At 36.9% G+C, this 26002-nt stretch overlaps 1 protein-coding gene across 2 annotated transcripts; it reads right to left on the minus strand.

The window, feature by feature from the left end:
• Positions 1-930: 930 nt before the first annotated feature.
• LOC132630307 (uncharacterized) lies at positions 931-5747 on the minus strand. 2 transcript variants are annotated; one of them, XM_060345897.1, is made up of 7 exons: positions 3455-5747; positions 3218-3308; positions 2962-3119; positions 2432-2483; positions 2259-2338; positions 2079-2172; positions 931-1996 (listed from the first exon to the last, which is right to left on the minus strand). In XM_060345897.1, the coding sequence occupies exons 1-7, from the start codon at positions 5048-5050 to the stop codon at positions 1272-1274; spliced, it is 2796 nt and encodes a 931-aa protein (XP_060201880.1). In that variant the 5' UTR covers positions 5051-5747; the 3' UTR covers positions 931-1271. The 2 variants fall into 2 exon arrangements, with proteins under 2 accessions (XP_060201880.1, XP_060201881.1); XM_060345898.1 differs by having other exon boundaries at positions 931-1990; positions 3455-5745.
• Between the last annotated feature and the right edge of the window lie 20255 nt (positions 5748-26002).

Raw genomic sequence — 26002 nt, forward strand, 5'->3', positions numbered from 1 at the left:
AAGACATGATCTTAGAGAGGACAAGTCAGTCCACATATGTTATTTTTTCATTAATAATAAATAGAACAAAATAGTTGTTACATAAAAAGTTAAAATAATAGAGGTAGTCGTAATACTGCAGGTCAATGAAACGAAGCAAAACGTGAGGGAGGTCTTCGAAATTTTCCCTAAAAATAAATAGGTGACAATTTTGTAATCGTAAGGGCCTAATTGACACTAAATTTTAATGGAGGGTAAAATGTGGACAATAGAAGCAAAATTTGCGGACACTTTTTTTTTTTTTTAAACCCCAAATGCAACACCTAATAAAGGAGGGATGCAACAGAGCTAATCTGTAGAATGGGTAAAGCCCTTTTTTTGCGCAGCTATAATTTATGTGTATTGCATCAACTTCAGCACAAATTTTGATGAGTATTTTGCAGTTATCTTTCTTCAGCTTTTTTACGCTTTTGGCCTTTGATAACACTTCATTCCTTCCGTTCACTGAACATCTCTAGTTATTGTTGTCATCAAAAAGGTAAATGATCATCATCTTTCCAAGTAAAATTGAAACTAGAATGAAGAAATATCAGATGCTCATAGCTAAAGGAAGCATTTCTGCAATCTTTAAACAGTTTATTATCATGACTTTCATGAGGGAATTATCTTGTGTTCTTGTGTTTTTGGTATAAAACACAGGGGGTAGCTCAGTATAGAGCAATATTCTTTCGGGCAATGCCATAAGATTCTTTTTAACGCTGCCTATGTGAGTTTCACAAAGCATAATTGGTCCCAATCCAGATAAGGGATGATGGTGCTCTAGATTGATGACCTCCTAAAATTAATCTGATGATTTATATAGCTGATCGAACTAATACGGTTTTGAGGTATAGTTGATTCATTGTTGATTGATCTGTTCTAAAGTTAGTAAATGTGCTAACAAAATCTCTAATGTATCCGTGATTGGTAACTGCTAACCTGTGAGAACTTGTTGATAAAAAACAAACATTTGCACAATGCTAGTTAAAATGCTAACTGATGCAAAATGCAAGTTAAAATTCTCAATTTGTTGGAACATTGAACACTGTGATCTCTACTCGGTCTTCCTAATGTAAAAGGTATTAAGAGAAAAAATTAACTGTTTCCGCATTTACTTATCAACAGATAGAAGCTGATGGCTTCTGGCCTGTTCGGTCTAACTTGAGCTCGGCTAGGTCTTAAAACAACTAAGTATTATAGAAAAAATTAGAAGCCAAGAACAGAATATAATCGATTTGCTTCCTAACAACAATTTATGTTAGGTCTCTAAAGAGATTCGTCTGACGACTAGCTTTTAGAGGTAGCCCGAAATTTTGGTAGACCCTGATCTCTCCTCCCAAACTTGCAGTCACAATTACCATGCCCCATGCTGTTGCTTGGATAACATTGTTACTGCGGTTGTTATTACCATCCGGAGTCCAAGAGGAGGACCAAGACTGTGATCGGGAGCTGCTGGACGCAGATATAGAAGGTGAATCACCAAACCTAGTTGATGAAGAACCTGATGCAAATGATTCTCCGGGACCAATACCAGAATCTGTCCGAGAGATTTGAGCTAAGTCTTCCTCTTCCTGACTACTTTGGTCTCTCTCTAATGCATTACTTTTGTTGCGTGCTACATTTAGAGGTGGCAAATGCCTTTTACTAATTGCCACATCCGAGCTATCTTTTGTAGGAGAACCAACAGTGGGATACTGGGGTGGGAGGAAACGTTTCGAATGCCTTTTCGAGTGCATCTCTACAAGTGGTGCCTCATTCTTTACACTACCTGGCCATGGGATGGCAACTGAAACATCTTTACATTGAAAGCGCTCGTGAGCTTGAACTGAGATTGAAGTTCTAGGTTTACCACTGGGGCTCTTAGGTTCTTCTCTCTTCCAGATGTAGACATGAGAGTCTTCACTTGCACTTATGACATACTTCCCATCTGAACTAAACGAAGCTGCAATTTGGCTGCTTGTATTACGGAAACCTGATGCTACCACAAAATAGAACATTGGTTTAGAAGACACATGGATGTTGTTTGAATTCTCCAAGAGAGTATGTCAGAGAGATAATACCTCTAAACTTATAGATCATCTGTGACCCGTCAAAAATCCTGATACGAGAATCGGCTGAAGTTATAAGCACTTCTGCTGGATTCCATGGGGCAAACTGGAAATAAACGAGTTCAGCTTTCAATAGATCTTGAGGAAAGGAAGAACGTACATCTAAACAGTAGCTCTAGAAGAGAAAAATACCTGTAAACCGGTGACCTTCTTGAGTTGAGAATTCTTCTTAGGTTGAATTTCAATATTGTCTTTTTGTTCCAGTTTGCATTCTGAATAATACACACACGTTGGAAATCAACAGCTGTTTTCCACTGGTAATTATTATCAATTTAATAAAAGATGGTATGTGATGCATTACTTACCAGAGGTAGTGTACATACGACAGCTGCCTTTATGTGAGCCTATTAAAGCACCCTTCAAGAATTTTAAAAAAGAAGAATTCATTGATACTATCAACATTTATCCTTTAGAAGTGTAGAAATACTCAAGATTATACTTTGTTTCTCTTGTTTACTTTTTTTTTTTTTGGGGGGAGGGGGGGATTGTAAGCTCTTGTTTCCCCTCCTTATTCTCTACAGCCATAGTATGTGTATAGGGGTTAAAGGAGAGGGGGGGGGGGGTGGTAATTTGGATACTGCTAGCTGATTTGTCTTGAAAATGTTATTTAATGACACAATTAAGCCAATGAACAAGCAACAGCAGGAGTTCATTTCAAATTGAACTTCTGCACCATTATTTGTTTTTCTTAAAAAAGAAGAAAAGCAGAACGAAAAACAAAGAAGAAGTGCATATCAATTGAAGTATTATGGCACGTGCTTGGAGTAGGTTTTAGTCTAGTGAGAAGTTGATTGTGAATGCTCCAATATAATACCAGTAAATTAGACATATCTACCTGGCCATCAGGGGTGAAGCAAGTAGCAGTAACCATTTCATGAAGATCACTCCAATCTACAACTTTCCGATCAGGTATATTCCAAATCCGAACCTTTGCATCCAGAGAACCACTGATGAAGTAGTCATCATCCATTGGATTGATCTGTATGCAAGTTACTGCCAGACCATAAGCTCATCAGATGCAAGTGGCATGCAGGAATTATCATTTTAAGTCAATTTATATTGACTAGCTATAATGAAATTTGGCTTCTCACCATAGTCATTGTGGGCAAACATTTTTAAGCAAGTCTGTGTTTCAACATCCCATAGCCTGACAGTCTTGTCTATCGAGGATGAAAGCAGTAGCTGCATCCAAGTTTCACATTGCATGTTATATATGCGTAAAAAGTTAGTAGATCTTATTCACTTTGTTTGCAGTAACATAACTTATGGGTGAGTTATTTAATGTCAAGTTTGTGCTAGTTAACTGAATGAAAGTAGAGGAAACTGACCTGAGATCTTGACCAAGACAAGTCCAAGACATCATCCTGGTGACCTTTAAGAGTGCCTATTGGTTTCTCCGAAAGAGAAAAAACAGTTTCTGGTACATTGACATATTCCGGAATTGAGTTGCCCTTTTTCTTATGGGAGACCTTCCCCTTCTTCCTTCTTTCTGATGTCATATATCCTGTCTCCGGCATAGGAGGCCGGTCTGAATTGGATCTGGCAATTGGATGAACAGGAGAGCCAGCTGTTGGATGAACGGGTGAGGCACTTGCAAGGTTGTTCATAACTTCACATTCTTGCACTTCCCATATATGAATTAATGTATCTTCTCCTGCAGTTGCTAAATAATGTGCGTCCGAGCTGAATCTTATGGTCCATATTGAACCCTCGTGAGCACGGATTTCCTGGCATAAGTGCAAAGCTGTGAATTCTTTGCATGACTTTCCATGCTGGCGGACTTTAATCCATTTGGAGGAGTTCTTATTTGGTTTTTGCTGTTCCTCAGGCACAGGTTGCTCTCGTTCTTTATCAATAATTTTTCCACTCATACTATGTGCTACTCCTTTTATGTTCTTCAAAAGAGCAACTCCCCTTCTCTTGCTATTTCTGAATCTCTTACTAAGATATGAATTTGGGCTTAGTTTCCTCTCGTCATCATGATTTCTTGATCCATTTACCCGGCGCATCAATTCCTTGACAACAGGAGAATATCCCACATGTTTCTCAAATTCATCCATGGTAAGCTGTTTTCCCGTTTGAATATCACTGAGTTTATTCCACATTCCCTGTTCATTGGACTCTTTGACAATGAACTCCTTTCCAGTGTCCAAGTTCTTTATCAAGAAGAACGAAGCAAAGCCCACATCGGCACTCCCATTGGACAATGTGGATGACATATCACTGCCATTTTGCATTAACGACCCATTTCTGTTCTTTTTTGGCGACATTCTAACGGAACCAGCTAATTGGCATACTCCTATACTTGGTGCCAAAACACCTGAAAAGGTCCTGGTGAGACGTTGTTTAGAGATGTCACCAATTAGCTCTTCTTTCCTTTTCTTGGTATTTACAGAAAAATATTGTATATCCCCATCTGATCTCGACCTAACCAGCGCAATTGGCTGTGAAGCTGAAGGTTGCTGTTCTTGGGAAAATTTTATTTCTTTTGCAGGAGAAGAATCAGCCTTTGGTGGTTTGGAATCTTGAAATTTCTCCACTTTTCTTGAAATGGCACGTACAATCTTGGCACTTTTGAGCTTGAGGAGGTCCTTATTGCTGGACAACCCCATGCCTTGCAAGAGACGCTTGCGACGTTCCTTGATATCCCCAGGTTCAGCCATCCACATGCCATAGTCCGCGCTGCTAAAAGAATCAGAAACTGACTCAATCTCAATTCCTTGGAATTTCTTGATGGAGGCTGAGGAAAGGGTCGAGACAAAGGAGAGGCGGCTGTCCTCAAATTCATCATCGTCGTCTGATCCTGAGGATCCCAAGTCAAGGGGAATGGCTGTGGAAAGCCGGTCACGGGACTCAAAGAAGTTGTCGTCATCATCATCTTCTCCAAGACCATCCCAGTTCATCGTTAACGTCCTCCGGTCCATTGTAGCACATTTCCAAGATGAAAATCAATGGAATATCATCACATGACAGACTGCATAATAAAGAAACTTGGGTTGCCTTTTTTTGTTTATTTTTCTTCTTCCTAATGTTTTGTTCTTGTTTGTTCTCTAAGGGGAATGGCAGAGAAAGGAGAGAGAAAGACAGAGAAGTGGAAGAGAGAAAAATAAGGTAAGAAAAGACTCTTGAGATTGACTCTTTGTGAAGAGGGAAAAGAAAACGGTTAATGAATTGTCCATTTGCACAACTCTTATTACATCTCCTCACGTTGGCATTTAGGTTCTCATGTCTTTGAATTTGTAGACTTTTTGGATTTAAATTCCTCACATTCTTTATTCCTACCCAATCATAAATCATTTATCAGTTTAATTTATTTATTTATTTTTTATTTTTATTTTCTTGGTGTATGATGTGCCTAGGACATATGGAGAATTGGAAGGATCGTGCATTCAGTTTTTTATTTTTATTTTTTATTTTTTTAAAGCTTTTGAAGCAGCTTTATTTGTGCTATAATTCTGGCAACAAACTTGTTAGTAGTTATGTAGGCAATAATTGTATTAGCTTAATATAGCTGTCCAAGTGTTGAAGCCACGGTTTGTACCACGAAGTTTAACATTTTTTCAAAAATAAATAAATGGAAAGGTCTAGATTATGACACTTTTATTTTCCTTTTTTTTTTTGGTAAAGTTTATTACTCCCTCCGTTTCAAATGTGAGATTGTTTGACTGGGCACGGAGTTTAAAAAGTAAAGAAAAACTTTTGAATCTTGTGTCTAAAATAAGCCAAAGATATTTGTGTGGTTATAGATTATCTCGTTAAGCGTAAAAGATAAAATTTAAAGTTAAATTATTGCCAAATAAGAAAATGTATTATTCGTTTTTAGACAGACTAAAAAAGAAAGTGTAAATTGATATAGAAGTAGTAGTATTATTATTAAAGCTAAAGCTAAACGATATGTGGCGATTTTCGTTCCTCGAATATTATTACATGAAGTTGACCCCAAGCTAATTCACTTGGGTCGAATATTTATAATGAAAGTATTGCACATAATGTGATTAAAAATAAAGAAATTATAATGCGGTAATTAATAATAAAAAATTATTTTACCTGAATTACTTAGTTCAAAAAGTGAAAAATATACTAAATAGTTGCCCGTTGACGAAAACTTGTACACATCAATTGAGTGTACGGCAATTGGAGATATCTCCTTTTCTCAATTCTCAAGTAATAAAAGTGTTTCCATATATGGAAACAAAAATGTAATATGGTAATTGAATTTGAAAGTAATAAAATTGTTTTACGTACAACACAAAGAAAGTTGTAGAGAGCAATCATAAGTAAAGATACACATAGAGTTGTAATTATGGTAAACCTTGCAGACAATAATTTCCTCTAAAAATACAATTTATTATCTTTTGACTTGAGATTCTGAAAAAAAAAAAAAAAAAACTTGAAAAGAATAATTGGCGGCAGCAATTGCTGCTATCTCTTGAAATTTATTTCTTATTGCCAGACAAACCCGAATAGCACAAAAATCGAAGGTATTCCAAAATTAATTTATTAGAAGAGTTAAATATTAGCAAATGTAAATTAGCCAAATTTTATTCTTTTACATTATTGATTAATAAGTTATAAAAATTGTTAGAAAAATAAATAAATAAGGAAGATAAGTGTAATATCATAAACTATAAGAAATTAATATTACGAAGAGAAAACTAATTACGAAGCGAAAACAAAGGGAGGTCTATGTTATCAACAACAACATACCCAATATAATTACACAAGTGAGGTATGTGAGAGGTGGGGTGTACGCAGACCTTATCTTTATTTTATGAGAGACAGAGAAGTTGTTTCTGATGGACCTTCAGCTCAAGAAAATCGTTATAAGAAAGTTTGATGAATATAAGAGTAAAAGCTATAGTAAAAATAGCGTAGAAAGGAAAAATAGTGACAACAAAAATAGTAAAATTAACTCAAATAAAAGAAACAACGATAATAACTGAATATAAGAAGTGTTTTACAGCCCAACTTGTAGAGCAGTCTATCCTTTGCATTGTTCTCCCCTTTTTGGACCGTCAAAGATAACATGTTGGAGGCTAATGTTTAACATTTGTATCTTTTCTCAATTTTGTTGAATAGTTATTGCAGGTTCTTTATTCGTTTGGTATAAAGTGGCAATTTATTGAAAACGATGTAATTTTTCATGTGCTCCAAATCATTTTGCTTGCTGTTTTATTTCTGTCAAATTCTCAATTAAGACACTAGGGACTGTTGGGAAGAAACAAACAATAACCAAATTACACGACAAGGTAACAGCGAAAGAAATATCCAAGTCAAAACTTTTCACACTATTTGAATCAAGAGAAGACAATAAACACTAGCACAAGTGAAAATCCAGACAACAACTATACCAACAACAAAATAGCAAAGCAAGCAAAAGTAAATCAATTGCAAGAGACACCAAATTTACATGGTAAAACCCCTTCAAGGTGAAGAGAAAACCTCCACGGGACCTCCAGCCCATAAAAACTTCACTATAATCAACAAGAGTTATAATAATGTTCTCCAAATGGCTACAACAACAACGCTAAATACGGAGCAACAATACATAAAAGATAACACCAAAACTAGTGAAGAAAGGAGAGAAATCACCTCCAAAAGCGAGCTACTGTTCGTACTCGAAAACTGGAGCTACATACCACAAAATTCGATCTCCACCATTGAAATCGAAGAATTAGATTTTGGGAACCCCCAGTTCAAATTTGAGAACAATGCAACGGTTAACGAATCGAGAAACGCCATTTGAAGCAGACTGCTGTAGCAGAAAATTTCTGGACAAAAATTTGCACTTCTCTCTCACTTTTTCTCTCTATATGGCTGCTATGAAATCACTCTTGTGTTATTGAAAATAAGACCTAAGTTGATCCTATATATATTGGAAAAAGTGGTCTGGTCCAAATTGAATTGTGTTTTATTAATCAAATTCCACATAGTTAGGGAAAACCCAAAACTCCAACAATTCTCCCCCTCCCGACTATATGGAGGGGACCGCCATCACGGCGATCATGCAACACTCTTCAAACTTCCCTCCTGGCAAAGATTTAATCAACATATCTGAACCATTGTCGTCGGTGTAAATCTTCTCAAGTTCAAGCAACTTAGAATCCAACACATCTCTAATCCAATGGTATCTCACATCAATATGTTTCGACTGACCATGGAATGTAGAATTCTTGCCAAGATGAATAGCACTTTGACTGTCGCAATAAAGCACATACCTCTCTTGAGCAAAACCAAGTTCCTCCATAAATATCTTCATCCAAAGCAACTCTTTACAAGCTTCAACGGCAGCAATAAACTCAACTTCTGTAGTAGATAGAGCAACACATTTTTGCAACCTAGATTGCCAAGACACAGCTCTGCATAAGTAATCAAGTAGCCCGAAGAAGACTTACGAGTATTAACATCACCGGCTATATTCGAATTGGTGTAACCACAAAGAATAGGCTTCCCTGTCCCAAAGCACAAACTCAGACTAGAAGTGTCATAAAGATATCTCATAATCCACTCCATAACATTCGAATGGTCTCTTCCTGGATTAGAAAGAAAACGGCTAACAATACCAATAACATGAGAAATATCTAGTCTTGCACAAATTATTGCATACATCAGATTGCCAATGGCTGAAGCATAAGGAACTTTCTTCATACCTTTCTTCTCATTATCCAAGAGTACAAACTCATTGGGAGAATAACGAGATAAATGTGCTTTCTCTCTAATCGATCTTCTGAGAGAACTCCTTGGGGAATAATAACAGCTAATTGCTGGCTAGCCACATCATCTTCCACTAGAGCATCAACAACATTATGTTGGTCATTCTGAACATGATCATTATCTTCATTATCAACTTGATCTTCATTATTTTGAAGATTTTCTTCAGGTGCAATAGTCAAAGGAACTGGATCAACATCAACTAAGCTCTCACTACTCTGAGAATCAACCTTTTCAATTTTATCAAAATCTTCAATTGTATGGTCTTCAAAGAACACAACATCACGACTTCTAACAAGTTTTTTCTCAATTAGATTACAGAAATGATAGCCAAATTTGTCTTGACCATAACCAATGAAGATACACTGCCTAGTTTTAACTTCCAGCTTTGACCTCTCATCCTTAGGAACGTGCACAAAGGCCTTACATCTGAAGACTCTCAGATGAGCATAAGAGACATCCTTACCAAACCAAACTATGTCAGGGAAATCACCATCCAAAGCAACAGTAGGAGATAAATTGATAACATAAGCAACAGTATTAAGTGCTTCTGCCCAAAATGAATCTGGCAACTTAGCATCTGAAAGCAAACATCTAACCCTCTCAACTAGAGTTCTGTTTATCCTCTCTACTAAACCATTTAACTGAGGAGTCTTTGGAAGAGTTTTCTGATGCCGAATACCCTGCTATCTACAATAATTATCAAAAGGACCATGTATTCACCACCATTGTCTGAGCGGATGCATTTTAGTTTCTTCCTTGTCTGTCTCTCAAGCAAGGCCTGAAAAGTCTTGAACATATCAAGTACTTGATCCTTGGACTTTAAAGGAAATACCCAGAGTTCGCGAGAATGATCATCAATAAAAGTCACAAAGTAATGTGCACCACCACGAGAACTTACTTTAAAAGGACCACACAAACCAGAATGTACCAACTCCAGCAAATCAAGCTTTCTTGAAGGCGAATGACTCTGAAAAGAAACTCTTTTCTATTTCCCGGCTAAGCAATGAACACATCTCTTTAACTTTGCTTGTTTCACTCCAGAAAGTAAATAATTCTTAGCCAAGTTGCCAATCCCCTTCTCGCTTATATGACTCAGCCTTCTATGCCATAAATCTGATGAAGTATCATTCTCCATCAAATTTATCGAGTCACTACAAATGGAGCCCTAAAATAAGTATAAGTCAGACATTTTGTAACCTCGAACTACAACCATTGAAACTCTAAGAAGCTTTCACTGGCCACCACCGACGGTTTGATCATAACCCTCATCATTAAGCTTTCTTACAGAAATTAAATTCAGACGAACATCTGGAGCATGCTTGACATTGTTCAGAACCAACCTCGAACCATTCTTACTTTTCAAGCAAACTGTGTCAATGCCAAATATCTCAACCTCATTATTATTACCTATTCGTAACATTCCAAAATTACCAGGAGTATAAGAAAAGAATAATTCCTTCTTTGGCGTGACATGAGAAGTGGAACCTGAATCCACAAACTAGGTAGACTCATCAAAAACAAGATTGATATTATTTTAACCACAAGCAACAAGAAGATCATTTTCATTAACAACTGCAACGCAATTTTCATTATCGTTTTCTTTCTTTTGCTTTTTCTGGTCTCTCTTAAACTTGTAGCAATGTTTCTTGATGTGCCCTTTCAAGTGACAATAGTCACATGTAAGACTCTTGTACCTGGAGGATCTTGACTTGGTTCTACTTTTGCCTCTGTCATTTTGACCTTTGAAATTGCTTCTCCCCCTGTCTTCAGTAACCAAAACATCGGAGTGTGAAGCTGAAGAAGATGAAGCTTGAGATCTTCTTCTCATCTCTTCATTCAAAACATAACTCTTTGCATATTCCATAGTTACACTATTATTGGGAGCAGAATTAGTCAAAGAAACTCGAAGAGTTTCCCAAGAGTCTGGCAGAGTACTAAGAAGCCAAAGTCCCCGTATTTCTAAATCAAACTTGACACCCATTCCAGACAGCTGATCAAGGACACCCTGAAAATCATTTCTATGATCAGAAATAGAACCGCCCTCTTTGTATCTAACTGTCACGACCCAACTAGGGGCCACGACGGGTACCCGGAGCTAGCTACCGAGCACCGCTCATTCTACTACTTATCTTACTCATTCAATAGCCTTTTACCAACTTAGTATACGATTAGCAGGAGAAATCATATTTTAGATAAAGATATAAATACTTATATACATTGCCTCTCGACCATCAAAATAAGATATACAAATAATAATGTCTCTTGAGACCATCTTAACCCACACTGCGTATCTACGAGCCTCTACTGACATGCTGTATGTACAGACGGAACAAGACTCCGTCGTGCCCAAAATATACATATATATATACCAAAATAATAACCGTAAGCACCTCCGAACAATGGAGTGCTCTCAATCCGCTGACAGCTACTGAGGATCTGGGCCAAACTCACCTCCCTGTCTACCTGTGGGCATGAACACAGCGTCCAAGGAAAAGGACGTCAGTACAAATATTGTACTGAGTATGAGAGGCATATACAATGAAAAAAGACATCAATAATATAGTGATAACATCAACATGAAACATCTGGATCTGACTGATGATCATAAAGGAATTAATGCATGCTATCTTACTCATAGTCATCATCATAACATGTATGCATCATATGCAAGCTGCCCGTCCGTGTCGGAACGGTGTGATAATCAATAATGTTAGCCCGCATCCAGGCCTCCCGCGTCCGGGGTACCATCTCATGCCTCCCACTAGTGGTGTCTGCCCATGCCAGAAGGTCATGGTGTATCTGTATAGCTGCCCGCCTTGGAGGTGACTGCCCGACCAACTAGGCACGGTGTGAATGCTCATGACATTCTTATCACAAAATACTCATAATAATATGCTCATTATAAAATACTTATCTTATCATAATACATGCATAAGGCTCAAGATCAACCTTACTCTATCGGGGTGACGTAAGGTCGTGATCCCCCGATTCCATTATGTATCATATCTCTCATATTATATAGACATTATGCCTTTAGACTTCTAGCCTTCCGGACTGTAGGAACTCGTAGAGTAGATAGGAATTCAAGTTATAAGATTCATGCCATTAGAAGGAAAGGACTATCCTCACATACCTTGGTCGTTTCGCTAGGCTATCGCTCACTTGCTCTCCTTCAATACCACGTCGTCACCTTCATGAGAGAATTCGAATTATCATTAGTTAATCGGCTACAATGACGCATCGTCAATTCTAGGAAAATTTGGGCAACACTTCCTTTGTTTATACTACTTTTCCCATGTTCTATATTAACTCCCAACATTCACCATACTACTCACACTATCACAATCAACAATCATCATTTGTGCACAATTAGCAAAATCCACCATTTTCCTCCAATTTTCCTATATTTCTACTTCTAACTCTTCTTTGTGTTTCCACGCATTTAACTCTTGTTTCATGTTATATACATCATTATAACGTATTCGTAATCACAACTCTCCAACTTTCATGATTCAATTCCACTATCATGCACCTATGTCACCATTCACTCAATAATGACCCATTTCTATGTTCTTCTATATTTTAAGCGTGTGAACCTTTCAATACCTCAAACAACATGAATTTATCATGGAACTTACCTTGGATGATGGTTGAACAAGTCTTAAGTTGAATTGCTTCACTCAGACAAAACCCTAGTTCCACCTTCTTTGGAATTTTTTGACTTAGGTAATCCTTTGATGTGTTCTTACACTTGCTTTCATGAATTTAGTGTTGGTGGTCTTAGTCTTCCCTTGATTCTCTTGAACTTTGTGGATGAAGTGTGTGGAGAGTTCTAGAAGTCTCTTGAGTTGTATGGATGAATAATGAAATGTAATGAAGCCTAAGTCCCTTTTAATAATCACAAAATCTGATCTTTAATGAATTCTTGTCGGGATAAACAGTGGTCGTAAACCACCATTTACGGACCGTATGCTAATTTACGGTCCGTCCTCCATGGCCGTATTTAAGCATTTACGAAACAGAAAGTTTGGCTGATGAACATGGCAGTTTACGACCTGGGGTCCGTAAACCAGTTTACGGGCCGTATACTGGGTCGTATTTAACCATTTCAACACTTGACAGAAACTTGAGATTTTTGGGAGGCTGGAGGACGATTGCACTATACGGTCCGTAAATCACTTTACGGGCCGTATAGTGCCCTTTACGACCACTGTGCTGAAAATTTTTCGCCACCTTCTTATTTCCAAAAATTCATAATTAGCCATTCCCGACTTAATAAAACATCATACACGCAAGCCCTTCATTGTTCTACTCATCACACAAGTACGAAAAAATTTCCGAGGTGTAACATTCTTCCCCCTTTTGGAACATTCGTCCTCGAATGTTCGACACTCGGGAATTCTATAAAAATTTTGCCAGAGTTTCCTTTGTAATTTGGCATTACCAACTTGTCACAACAACCCATAATATCATTGCCTCACAGGGCTACATCACAATATCAACACACCTATGGCCACACACGACCAAAAGCATAAAACTAAAGTATGCATACCTTATATCGTTGTTGTTTCATCTTGGATCTCTTCCGGGGATTGGAACAAATGGGGGTACATAGATTTCATCTTCTCCTCTGCTTCCCAAGTCATTTATTCTCGATTGCTGTTTCGCCATAGGATTTTCACTTAAGCTACTTCTTTGTTCCGGAGCCTTCGCACTTGTCTGTCTAAGATAGCAACAGGTACTTCTTCATACGTCAGCTTCTCTGTCACTTGCACATCCTCAACCGGAACTATCCTTATTGGGTCTCCAATGCATTTGCGGAGCATCGAAACGTGGAAAACTGGATGGATTGATTCAAGCTCCGTGGGTAATTCCAATTCATAGGCTACATGACCCACCTTGCGGATAATTTTGTAGGGTCCAATGTATCTGGGACTTAATTTCCCTTTCTTGCCAAATCTCATCACCCCTTTCATTGGCGACACCTTTAAAAATACCCAATCATTAACTTGAAATTCCAAGTCACGTCGGCGATTGTCTGTATAAGATTTTTGGCGACTTTGGGCTGTTAACAATCGATCTCGGATATTCTTGACCTTTTCGACTGCTTGCTAAATCAAGTCGGGACCTATCAATTGTGCTTCTTCGGTTTCAAACCATCCAATTGGAGATCTACATTTTCTTCCATATAAGGCTTCGTACGGGGCCATTTGGATACCCGAATGGTAGCTGTTGTTGTAGGAAAATTCAATAAGGGGTAAATGCTCATCCCAACTACCCCTAAAATCCAACGCACACGCTCGGAGCATATCCTATAAGGTCTGAATAGTGCGCTTGGCTTGCCCGTCCGTTTGTGGATGAAATGCTGTGCTGAATTTGACTTGAGTACCTAACCCTTCTTGAAAAGATTTCCAAAACTTAGCTGTAAACTGGGCCCCTCTGTCTGTAATAATGGCTACAGGAATTCCATGAAGTCGCACAATTTCTTTCAAATACAACTTCGCATAATCTTCCGCCGAATACGTGGTTCTGACTGGGAGGAAATGAGCTGCTTTCGTGAGCCTGTCCACGATCACCCATATAGAGTCATATTTGCCTCGGGAACGGGGTAATCCCACAATAAAATCCATATTAATCTCTTCCCATTTCCAGGTAGGAATTTCCATTGCTTGCAATAGGCCTCATGGCTTCTGATGTTCTGCTTTCACTTGTTGGCAATTTGGGCACTGCGCCACAAATGCTGCTATGTCTCGTTTCATGCCATCCCACCAATATATCAATTTAAGATCGTGATACATTTTGGTCGTACCTGGATGAATGGAATACCGAGAATGGTGCGCTTCCTCTAAAATTCCCTGGCGTAGTTTCGCCACATCCGGTACACACAATCTGTCTCGGTATCTAAGAACTCCATCTACGGAAACTTCAAAGGGAGACTTCTCTTTTCCACGGGATACATCCCTGTGACGACACATTTGTGGATCTTCGTACTGGCGTTCTTTTATCTCCACATTCAAAGGCGAGACCGTAGGATTATTGACATTAATTCCTGCATTACTCGAATCAATTACGCGTACCCCAAGGTTTGCTAATTGATGGAGCTCACGAACCATTTCTTTCTTTTTTGAAGGAACTCCACATAAACTACCCATTGATCGACGGCTAAGCGCGTCGGCTACCACATTCGCTTTTCCAGGATGGTACAAGATATTCACATCATAATCCTTCAACAATTCTAACCACTGCCTCTGTCGTAGGTTTAGCTCCTTTTGTTTAAAAATATGTTGGAGACTCTTGTGATCTGTGTAAATATGGACATGCACACCGTACAAATAATGCCTCCATATCTTTAAGGCATGGATAACCGCGGCCAATTCGAGATCATGAGTCGGATAATTCTGTTCATGTTTCCGCAACTGTCTCGAAGCATATGCAATAACCTTGTCATGCTGCATCAACACACATCCCAGTCCCACACCAGAAGCATCACAATACACGACATAACCATCCGGCCCTTCTGGAAGTGTTAACACTGGAGCTGAGGTCAATTTATCTTTTAGCTCTTGGAAACGACGCTCACAAGCATCGCTCCACTGAAATTTGTCGACTTCTGGGTTAGCTTCGTCAATGGGGCTGAAATAGATGAAAAGGGACAAAGATTAGTAAATGTCTAAATATTTTAGAATTAGTGTATAGACAGCTCATGCTCAAATATGTTGAAAGTAAAAAAAACAGACAAATGTATATAACTAGGAAGATAGGAATAATTTGAGAAGAAAAATTAATCCAGGCCCAACTCAGATGAACAAAGAAACTAGAAGCCTGGATAGGCCCTTTCAGCAAAGTCAAGACATATTGAGCCAAGAACATAGTACATTCAACCCGTAAGGAAAAGGCCCAGTAGCAGGTAGAGAAAGAACAAGCCCAAAATCAAAAAATGATTGCAACAACCAATATCAATTTTTTTTTTTACAAATGATATACTTTAAATATACATGAATACATTCAACCTTATAATTGTGAGGATATAGAGTGAATGTCCTCTATATACTTTGGCATATTACCCAATATTCATGGAAGAAAAATAATGCATTAGGAAGAGATGAGGGAAAAATTATTAAAGCCTCCTTTTGAACTCATGTGAACCAATCAGTAATAGGATTAAAGCCCAGAACCAAAGAGCAAACAAGCAAGTTTATGAGGTAAGTCTTTTAAGCAAAAGTAAATGGACAAAACAATACTAATGATCCTACACCATCACCAACCAACATATCATGATTTTACACACCTATGGATAGATAAAAACAGCTCAAAAGGGAAAACTCTTGCCCCCTTTGTTTCCTAATGCCGCACAAGATCCAAGGAGTTTCTAGGAACCCCAGACATGGTAGACATTAGGGAGGGTTTGAGCTTTATCCCCAAGTGTTGTTTTGCCTCTCCACTTATGTGTTAGGCTCACAGTACTTTGGAAAATGAAGTGTGTAAAGGGGATCAACGAAAACAACTTCCTAATTCATATGCCTAGGCAAGTATTTTATCAGATTTAGCTACATTATTTATTATCTATATCCTATCAAATTCAAACAGAACCTAAAATATTTCTATTACTCAGTCAAGTCAAAAGCAGAGATGAACCATAGTTATGAATACAGATTCAACATCTCCAATAGTATCAGCACTTAGCTAATTCAAAGAGACATTCTCCAAACAAGCACCATAAAACATACCAGTGAAATTTAAGTAATAAATGATTAATATCCAAAGGGAAGCAATTAACAGTCATCACAGATCATCAAGCAAGTACTAATTCCCAACATTTTGTTCATTCTTTCAACAAAGGCCAAGTTTTTTTAAAATCAATCTTCCATTTTGTCAACATGAGAAAGTAGGACTGTTATATTTACTTAGTAAGCCTTAATATACTCAAGTGGACTACACAGATATCCATCTACTTATCCTTTGTAAAGTACTAGCAAACACCTATGCCAAAACACAAATTCTCAGCACAAAGAAACAAACCAGAATCTGAAGCATATTTTGAAAATCTAGACAGATCAAGTTCCATCCAAGACCCCCTTTTAAAACTCTTGTTAAGAGAGAAAAAAAAAGAATACAACTAAATAAAAGGCCATGAAAAAGAAAGAAAAAAAGAAGAGGACCAGACAAGCTAATACTAAATAATTCACCCTTAAAACAATGTTCAAAAAGGAAGAATAAGAAGATTTTTGTTTTAAACAAAGTTCTTCATTAGTCTTCAAACCCCCTTTTTTAAAATAAAATAATAAAATAGGACTTAATCTGAAAAGCCTTACATATTCATTTATTTTTAAAATGTTGAATGAATCAGACAAAGAGCACAGAACTGGACTCAGACAAGGAAAAAAAAACATAGCAGCTATTCAGGAGCCGAGTTGAATCAAACATCAGGCAAAACCAATTCTTAAACATGATAAAATACTCCAAACTTATTAAATGAGACTCATAAAACACCCAAATAAGGTGATGAACTTTAAACATGGTATGACCAACAACTTTGAATCCATCAGATGTTTAAGCCTATCCACTACCCTTTTTTAATTACTTAGTTAGGTAATAACCTCACCCTCACTTAGTATCATGTGATAGTACCAAACCATTTTTGTTGTTAGACTCAAATTGTATGCAATTCTCAAGCTTATGAACTAAAAATAATCCAGGCTCAACACCACAAACAATGCTATACTTAGTTACATTTGAAGCCAACAGAATCCACAAGCTAAGGTGTTTAATAGACTAGTCAAGGCATGTTGCTTCATTTAACAGTAGTGATGTGTAGACTTAGTTAAATGCTACAATTTTCATGGTTGACTCTTATCCAAACAAACTTATTCTATATAAAAAAAGAGAGCAGATTATAACACAAGTCATCATTTCCTAATCAAAGGGCATATTAGCTAATTAGTATAACCTAAATCCCAGCACATATGTGTCTAATAAGCTTAGACAACTCATTAACAGGATACAAAAGGTGAATAGGACATGATTAAATAGGTCTTGAGCTCTATCATTCATGATTGACTTAGAATTAAATAAACTCTACCAAGTTAGAACTTTAGACTCAATAAACTCATAACTAAATAGCTTTGACCAACACAGATCATATCTCAGACCAAGAAAAAACCATAGCTTAACAAGATGACTTCAAGATAATGACTAAAACATATTGTCTTCATAATTTAGTGATTAGTGATTCATAATCTAATCAAATGACTCATTACGAAGCTCCTAAGGCCTACATAGTCAACAAGTAGGTGTACACAGGCAAAATAACTATAAAACCAGGTGAAACTACAACAAACTGTTATTACAAGACCTAAAGCATTCTAAACAACCATAAACATCAAATGCTAACTCATACAAATGACTGAAATGTAAATAACTGAAAAAATAAAATAAATAGAAGAAGATTACCTCTTTGGTGCGCAACCCTAGTCGAGTATTTGGAATTGAAAGTTTTATCTCCTTTTTCACCTCACAATCCAACCACAGAACAAAGAAAGGACTCAATGTTTTTGAACTTAGTACTCAGGATCACAGTTTCAAAGCAATGTTGCCAAAACTAGAGAATCAAGTCCCTTTTTTTTCGTGAATATTTCTATATTTCTCAAAAAAAGTCCTCCTCGTTTCTTGCAAAGTTGGGGTTCTATTTATAGAACCCCTAAATTATAAAAACCTTAGGTCTAAAAACGATGTGGGACTCTTCGAATTTTAGCAAAAGCATGTCATTACAAACCATATCAACGACTAAGAAAGCAAATACACAAATGAAGGGTCAGATTTAACCCCAAAAACTTCGGTCTTATTAGTTCCTCATGAACCAATAGAAGCCTATGATTCAAATTCACAAACGAACAAAAGTAATTAAAGATTCACAGAGTTTTTACCGTTGAATCGACTAAAAGCAAAACAAACAAGACGAAATATACCGTGTTTGGATTATATTTGATAGCAAAGAGGTAAAGCATTAAATTCCTTACTCAAAACGGCGATACCAGGCCTATTAAAGCAATGGTATGTCTGAAATTTTGCCACAAATGGCGAAGTGACGCAGTCGCGGGTCCACCGCCTCCATGGCGGCGTTAGGGTTACCAAAGAAAATGGGGGAAGGGGAACGAGGCTTGTTTGGACAAGGAAATAAAAGGAAAGGGATATTGCCCTATTTATTTGATAGTTGGGCCGGGTCTGGCCCTGTTGGGCTGGACTCGGTCCAAAAAAGAAGAAGAGGGGCAGGCTCGATTTCACACACACACACATTAATATATGTTCGTTAATACATATTCATGTGTATACTATATACGCATATATATATACACATCAATAGATATTCACTAATATATTCGTATATATACTATAATTGATTGAATTAAAACATGAATTTGTTATTTCAATTAAGGCCCTATTTGACTAACTAATTGATTATTTCAATTATAGCCATAATTAAGCATATAATAAGTAATTTATAAATATAACCATAATTATTCGCCTAAATTAATTATAATTAATTTGAGAATTGCTCATATAAATGGAGTATGCAGAAATAAAACTTTGGGGGTAAAAATGATTATTTATTTCAATCAAATCAATTTTCTTGAATTAAAATGGGGTAAATATTTGCTGATTAATTTTTGATAATTGCATAATTAAATAAATGGCTATTTTACACTATTTTTTGGTTGAAATTAGATAAGCATCATTAATTGCTGTGAAATAATTTTCAAATGATTTATTATAGAAATCATTTTACCAAACAATAAAGGTAAAATATTATCTGCATAGTTTGTAAAATCATTCTAATTTTCTAAAAAAAACATATATTACCCCATTTAATATTGAAGTTCCTTTGATCAATTAGAATAAATTGTGGGAGGTCAAAAATTAGGTGTCAACAGGTGGCACTTAGACTTTGCGAGTCACACTGGGTTGTGCTACTGAGATGTCGATATTTTCGTCCGGAGTACATGTGTACACAGCATTTGCATGGCATTGCATTACATCCATACATTATTGCATTGCATTACATCATGGCTCACATTGAGATGTTTTAGTGTTGTACTTGTGATGTTGGATTCAAACTTGATATATTGAGACTTGGCACATTTGGGATTAGATGCTCTACTTAGGCGATGACGCATACTTGGCTTCAATTATGTTTGATTTACACTTGTTGGTTTATCTGTCTATCTTGCTTTATTATCTAAATTGTGTTAGCTATGCTTAGTCAGCCGATGATGCTTACTAATACCGTTGTATTATACTGACCTGTACTTGCTGCATTCCTTTATAAATACAGAGTATCAGGTTGGGTCTACTTCCATCTCTTGTGGCTGATTGTCATCTTCAGCATTGTTGCGAGTCTCCAGGGTGAGCATGGATGTTCGCTGCCTTGAAGACTCTTCTCATTTTATGTCTTATTTTTGCTATTCTGAGACATAGATGGATTTATGTAATATTATTCCAGACTTGTATCTTTTCGTTAGAAGCTCTTGTATGACTTAGACTAGACTCTGGGGGTATTTCTTATTCGACACTATTTCTATTATATATAATAATGTGAGACTTACGTAATTATTCTCTTCCGCTTGGTCGATTATTTATTTAAGTCTTTAGTTATCGCTGGGTTGAGGGTTCGCTTATCGAGGTGGGGAAGGTAAGTGCTCGCACGACCAGTGTTTTAAAAGGCGGGGGCGTAAGGCGGGGCGTTTTACATACGCCTCGACGAGGCGTAAGCCTCGAGGCACGGGGCGTAAGCCCCATGGGTATTTAATTTTTAGTATTTTTTAAAATAATATAATTACAATAAATATTTTTAAATAGGTAAAATTACATAAAAAATAAAAGAAAACTATATATATATATATCTGTGTGTGTGTGTGTGAGCGTGCGTGCGCGCGCGCGCTTGATCCTCACAAAAAAATTATCAAAGCAATCCATTATACACCGCTTATAACTTGTAATTATATATAACATAATTTTACAAGTATAAATAATACAATGAAATAAAAGCTATTATGAAATGCAAATCAATTCTAACATTTTAACTTTCAAACACGGAAAAAAATAGTTTCTTAAAACACTATTACTATCATACTATTCATTTTATCTCCCTATAAGTAAATAATCAATAAAATTTATCAATATTACAATTAAAACATAACTTCTTCATGAACAAAAAATAAAATTATATGACAATTCTGATACATAGGACTTATGACCAATGACAAGTGAAAATGTACAATTCCGCTATGTGTGTTTTTTTTTAAAATTAAGTGATATTCACCTTCACGACGTTCTCAAATAGTAAATATCCAATACTACGACTTGTTATATGAGTTACACCCAATCTTCTATTTCTATAGATGAAAAACTATTAAGTATCATTATTTTGTTAAACAATTATGAGGGTGAATGATTTTAATTAAGGAATTTAAAATATAATTTGTGTAAGAACTGTTAGGCGAGCCCTGGGCGTTGGGCGTTAGGCGCGTTTAGGGCGTACGGTTGAGCGCTTAGGGCGTAAGCCTCATAGGAACTAAGCCCCGCACGTTAGCCCCAGGGCGTTTTGCCACTGCCCTGCCCCGAGGCGAGCCCCGGGGCGAGTCCTGACACTGCCTTTTAAAACAATGCGCACGACTTATGTCAAATTGGGTTGTGACAAGTTGGTATCAGATTCCTAGGTTACCTGGTCTATAATACAAGAGCGTGTCTAGTAGAGCCTCGTAGATCAGTATGATGAGCTCCGTACTTATCTGCAAGGGGCTATAGGACATTTAGAAAATCTCAGTTTCTTTCATTCTTTCATGGTAATTTATTCTAATTGGTATCTGGAAAGATCAAATTAGTATCTGACTCTTATCTATTCTCTCATAGATAGTGAAGACTCGAGCTACTATGGCTTGAGATCAGGTACCAGAGCCCGTAGCTACGGCTGGCAGTCGAGGGCGAGCGACAACCAGACGTGTAGCCCAAAGTGGACTCTACTAGAAAGTCAAGATGTTCTATAGGCAACTGGCCTTAGAGTAGTGTATCGAACCAAAGGACATGAGCGCCCTATAATCATTGACGAAGAGGAAGGCTTGGAAAGGGATCAAACATATTGAGGAGGAAAAGACGATACCGCTCTTATTAGTTTAATAGTTTACCGAAGAGTTACTCAATGAATCGGTTGATTGGAATTGCGGGATGGATAGATGTTACAGATGATGAATCAATTTATTTTAGAGGGCGCGGCAGAGCGAGAGGCCGTGAGGCTGCCCCAGCCGGGGGTAGGGCTCCTGCGGTAGGACAGCCACGAGAGAGGTCTCCGTCTCTCGAGCTTGAGTATCAGCCGAATCGAGGACAGGCTACAGAGAATGGAGTGGCCCCAGCACGAACACAGCCTGAGGTTACTTCTGATCAGGCCATGCATGATACTATGGCCAGAGTTTTACTTCACCTTGTTGAAACCTAATTTTGGCTCGACGTGCTTAAAAGTAACGTTTTGGGGCGCCCTGATTCGTTAAAGAGAGCGAAATACATTTTTACACATTTTTTCGACAATTTATTGATGATTATCCTTATTTTAGGAATTTTATCAATTTATTATGATTTTTCAAGAATCATTATTTTGCACATGAACAGCGTAATACTACCATTTTTGTGCAATTAATAATTTTCTCTTTATTTTATAACAGTACATTTTTATATCTTATACATTAATGTTTATATTTTATATTTACATTATTATTTATACATGTATTAATTAACTATATTTTAGTACAGTCCGTTAGTGCAGAGAAAATCGGGGCAATTAATTTTTAAACGCAGAGCAAAAAATTCGATCAAGTCAAGGTCTCATCACCTTTTAAAAAGTTGACATATGAGGTGATGAGTTGGGTTCTTGATCCATTGGTTAATGCATTTTTAAACATGGGTTAAAAGGGGTAAGGGGACAAAGGGGGGAGTTCATTTATTTTTTGGACAAAAGAGGGTGTTTATTAACATTATAAGAAAGGAGAGGGGTTAATTTAATTTTTTTCATCTTCTACACATAAATCACACACAAACAACACAAGCAATTTTCAGATTTTGCCCTAAACATTTTATTCATTCTCCTCCCTTATTTTGCTTAGCAACCGACCACACCCCCCCGAACCACCACATCACCGCCACTAGCCTCCACCTCGAAACCATCCTCTCGCCTCTCAGCTTCCCGCACTGCTTCGTCGCCATCAACGACCTAAACTAGCGCCACCACCCAGCTCTGACGAACCACCATCCCCGGCGACTACTGCTCCATACCCACAAACCAAACTTTACCAAACAACCCCATTTCACCTTCTTCGCTGCTCCGGTGAATTGGAGCAGCCAACCAAACGCCACCACCAACGCGCAACCCCATCCTCTTTCCTCTTTTCCCCGCTGCTCTCTCTTATCTCCCTCTGTTTTGATGCCACCAACGAACAACCCACGTATAGCCATTGCCAACCTTCCCTTTCCCCTTCCCATTTACTCGCCGCCCTCGGAAAAAGTGTCCGATGACCTCTGTTTTTCGCGATTCCATTTTAATGTTGCTGCTCCGATCTTGTTCCGATGGCTAACTGTTGTTCTTGATCGCTTTTTTAGACTAATTTTGTACTATATATATTTTTCCAGATAACATTAAACTTTTCTGGTAGATTGCACTTGTTTTGTGCATCTAGTGCATTGCCATAAATGTTTTGATTTTTGTTTGGGTTTCATATTGATATTTCTAGACAGTCGTTGCTTGCTCCTTCTTGTATTGATCAGATTATTTTTAAACATTTTCTTTTGCTAAATAAATATTGGTTTTTGTGCTCGAAAAATACTACTCTGGCGGCCAACGGGACTGTTGTTGACACTTTTACCCTTTTTAACATATTATTTAAACTAATTTGGGAAAATACTACACCCCAAATGGCCGATGAAGAAATTTTCGTCGATTTCCAAGGCCTCCCATGTACAAAAGACGGGTTTTTTTTATTTTAAGTTTATTCATTATTTCTTTAATTCATTCGATAGTTATTTATTCTCTTACTAACACTTTTACTAAGTGTTTATACAGGTACTCGGAGATACATCCCGAAGACGACACTCGGAAGGAACCCGGAGACTTTATCGAATCACTGTTTGTATTTACTTTCCGCATTTTTTTATATAACTGTACAAAACATAAACTCATAGTATAGTGGAAACCTTATTTTTGGAATGACGGGTTGATATATTTATTTACTTGTCGCCTTGTTTGTTAAACTTAAAATTGTCATTCGCTTTAGGCAAGACTTAGGTCGTCAGTACTTTCATAACTAGATTAAATTGACTTGGTATAAATACTTTGTTAAATAAATTCACACTTTTGATAATTAGGCAAAAATACTAGTCCATCCTTTAATAAATATTCTTTATACACTCTTAATACAACTTACATTTTATATTGTTTCATGTACACTAATACATTTTTTAATTAAGTTAAATTCACATTTTGACGCTAGGCAAATATTAAGTCGTCCATTTACAAATATTTTATTCTTTAAAGGCATTACACATTTTCACTCATTTTTTATCCACAATTCCTTATACTTATTTTTGACCAATACATTTTACAATTATTTTGTTCCTTGTTCTTTTGATAGGATATTCATTAAACAAACACTCTTTTTAACTAAACCGTAGAAACAAGTTAAATAAACTTCACTTTTCTGAATAATTTCGTTATATAAAATCTTTACACCAATGAATATTCGTAAATTATTTTTTACTTTCTTTATGCACTAATATACCTAGTTATACAATTCTTTAGACCTTTTATATTTGATATACACTCTTTTATACTTGAAATATGTTCTTTATATGTTTAATATACATACATTACACATAGGCACACATTCTTTATATACCTATTTTACATACTCTTATATGTTTTATACATCTTCTATATTGTTGTATATATTCTTTACACCAACTGATATACCTTTGTGCTAATAGATATACACTTATTTTTACTAACAAATACACTACCATACGAACGAGGTATGTTTTCTTTACACTCATTTGTACATTCATATCGATATACATTCTTCATAAATTCTTCATACTTGATATACATACATTTTTTATACACTGTATACACTTAGCATATTATTACATAGTGTAGCTTTTCATGAAATCACAACATTTTGAAAACAAATAATAATAATGATAAACAGATAAATAATCCCCCTCTAGTGTTCAGTTAAACTAAGTTTAAGGACTGTCTTCGGACAGGCTCTGAGGGATGCCTAATACCTTTCCCTCGGGGTAAATAAAACCCTTATCTAGAATCTCATATGTTTCGTGGACTAAAAATGGAGTAGACACACAATACATATAGGTTTCGTATTTTTCCTTAAAAATTAGGTGGCGACTTTAACCCTTTTAAACCAGTTAGAAAAATCAGAAAGTTGCAAACTATCTTGGACCCAGTTCAAAATAAGGCATAACACACCTTGATACCAAGCAGGTGGCAGCTGATGTCACTATCCCGGCGGGGCTTCGCAGACTAGAGTTGGGGCGCAGACCCTTGAGCATGGACCTACGCGGGTAGCACACCCCGCTGCAGCTATGGCTCCTTACATTGATGGTATACCCGCTCCTGATGATGATATTAGGCCCATGGAGGGTACTGTTATAGCCACGCTGGATCAGGAACTTGTTGAGAGATTCAAGAAGTTAGAGCCGCCAAGGTTTTTTGGTACTTCTTCTGAGGATGCTTATGAGTCCATTCTAGATATGCACGAGTTGCTACACCAGATGGGAATCGTGGAGACCCACGAGGTTGATTATGTGTCCTACCATTTTCACGGTGACGCATGTTGACACCCAATTTTGGCCCTCCTCTATTTCAACTTATTTCCTCGGGCTTTTAAATTTATTGACGAGCTAAACACTTTATTTTTCACTACTATTAATTTTCACTATTTTACTATCAACATTACTAGTATTACTTTATCACAAATGGTTCGTCATCATTTCATTTTTTCGGGTTCGGACTCGTTAAATTAATTACAAGACAACACTTTGTTAAAACCTTATTTTTCTACATATTAATTAATTAATTGTCTTCACATAGTATATATTGTACTAGTTGT

Source organism: Lycium barbarum, chromosome 3 (genome assembly GCF_019175385.1).
Source record: "Lycium barbarum isolate Lr01 chromosome 3, ASM1917538v2, whole genome shotgun sequence".
NCBI lineage: Eukaryota > Viridiplantae > Streptophyta > Magnoliopsida > Solanales > Solanaceae > Lycium > Lycium barbarum.

Bases quoted from the DNA above. Each gene is read 5' to 3' on its own strand.
- LOC132630307 (XM_060345897.1), bottom strand. From the start codon at position 5,050: ATGGACCGGAGGACGTTAACGATGAACTGGGATGGTCTTGGAGAAGAT. The intron at 2,484-2,961 runs GTAGATATGTCT...AAATTCTTGAAG, and splicing joins GCTTCACCCCTGATGGCCAG to GGTGCTTTAATAGGCTCACA. The intron at 2,339-2,431 runs GTAAGTAATGCA...TGTATTATTCAG, and splicing joins TCGTATGTACACTACCTCTG to AATGCAAACTGGAACAAAAA.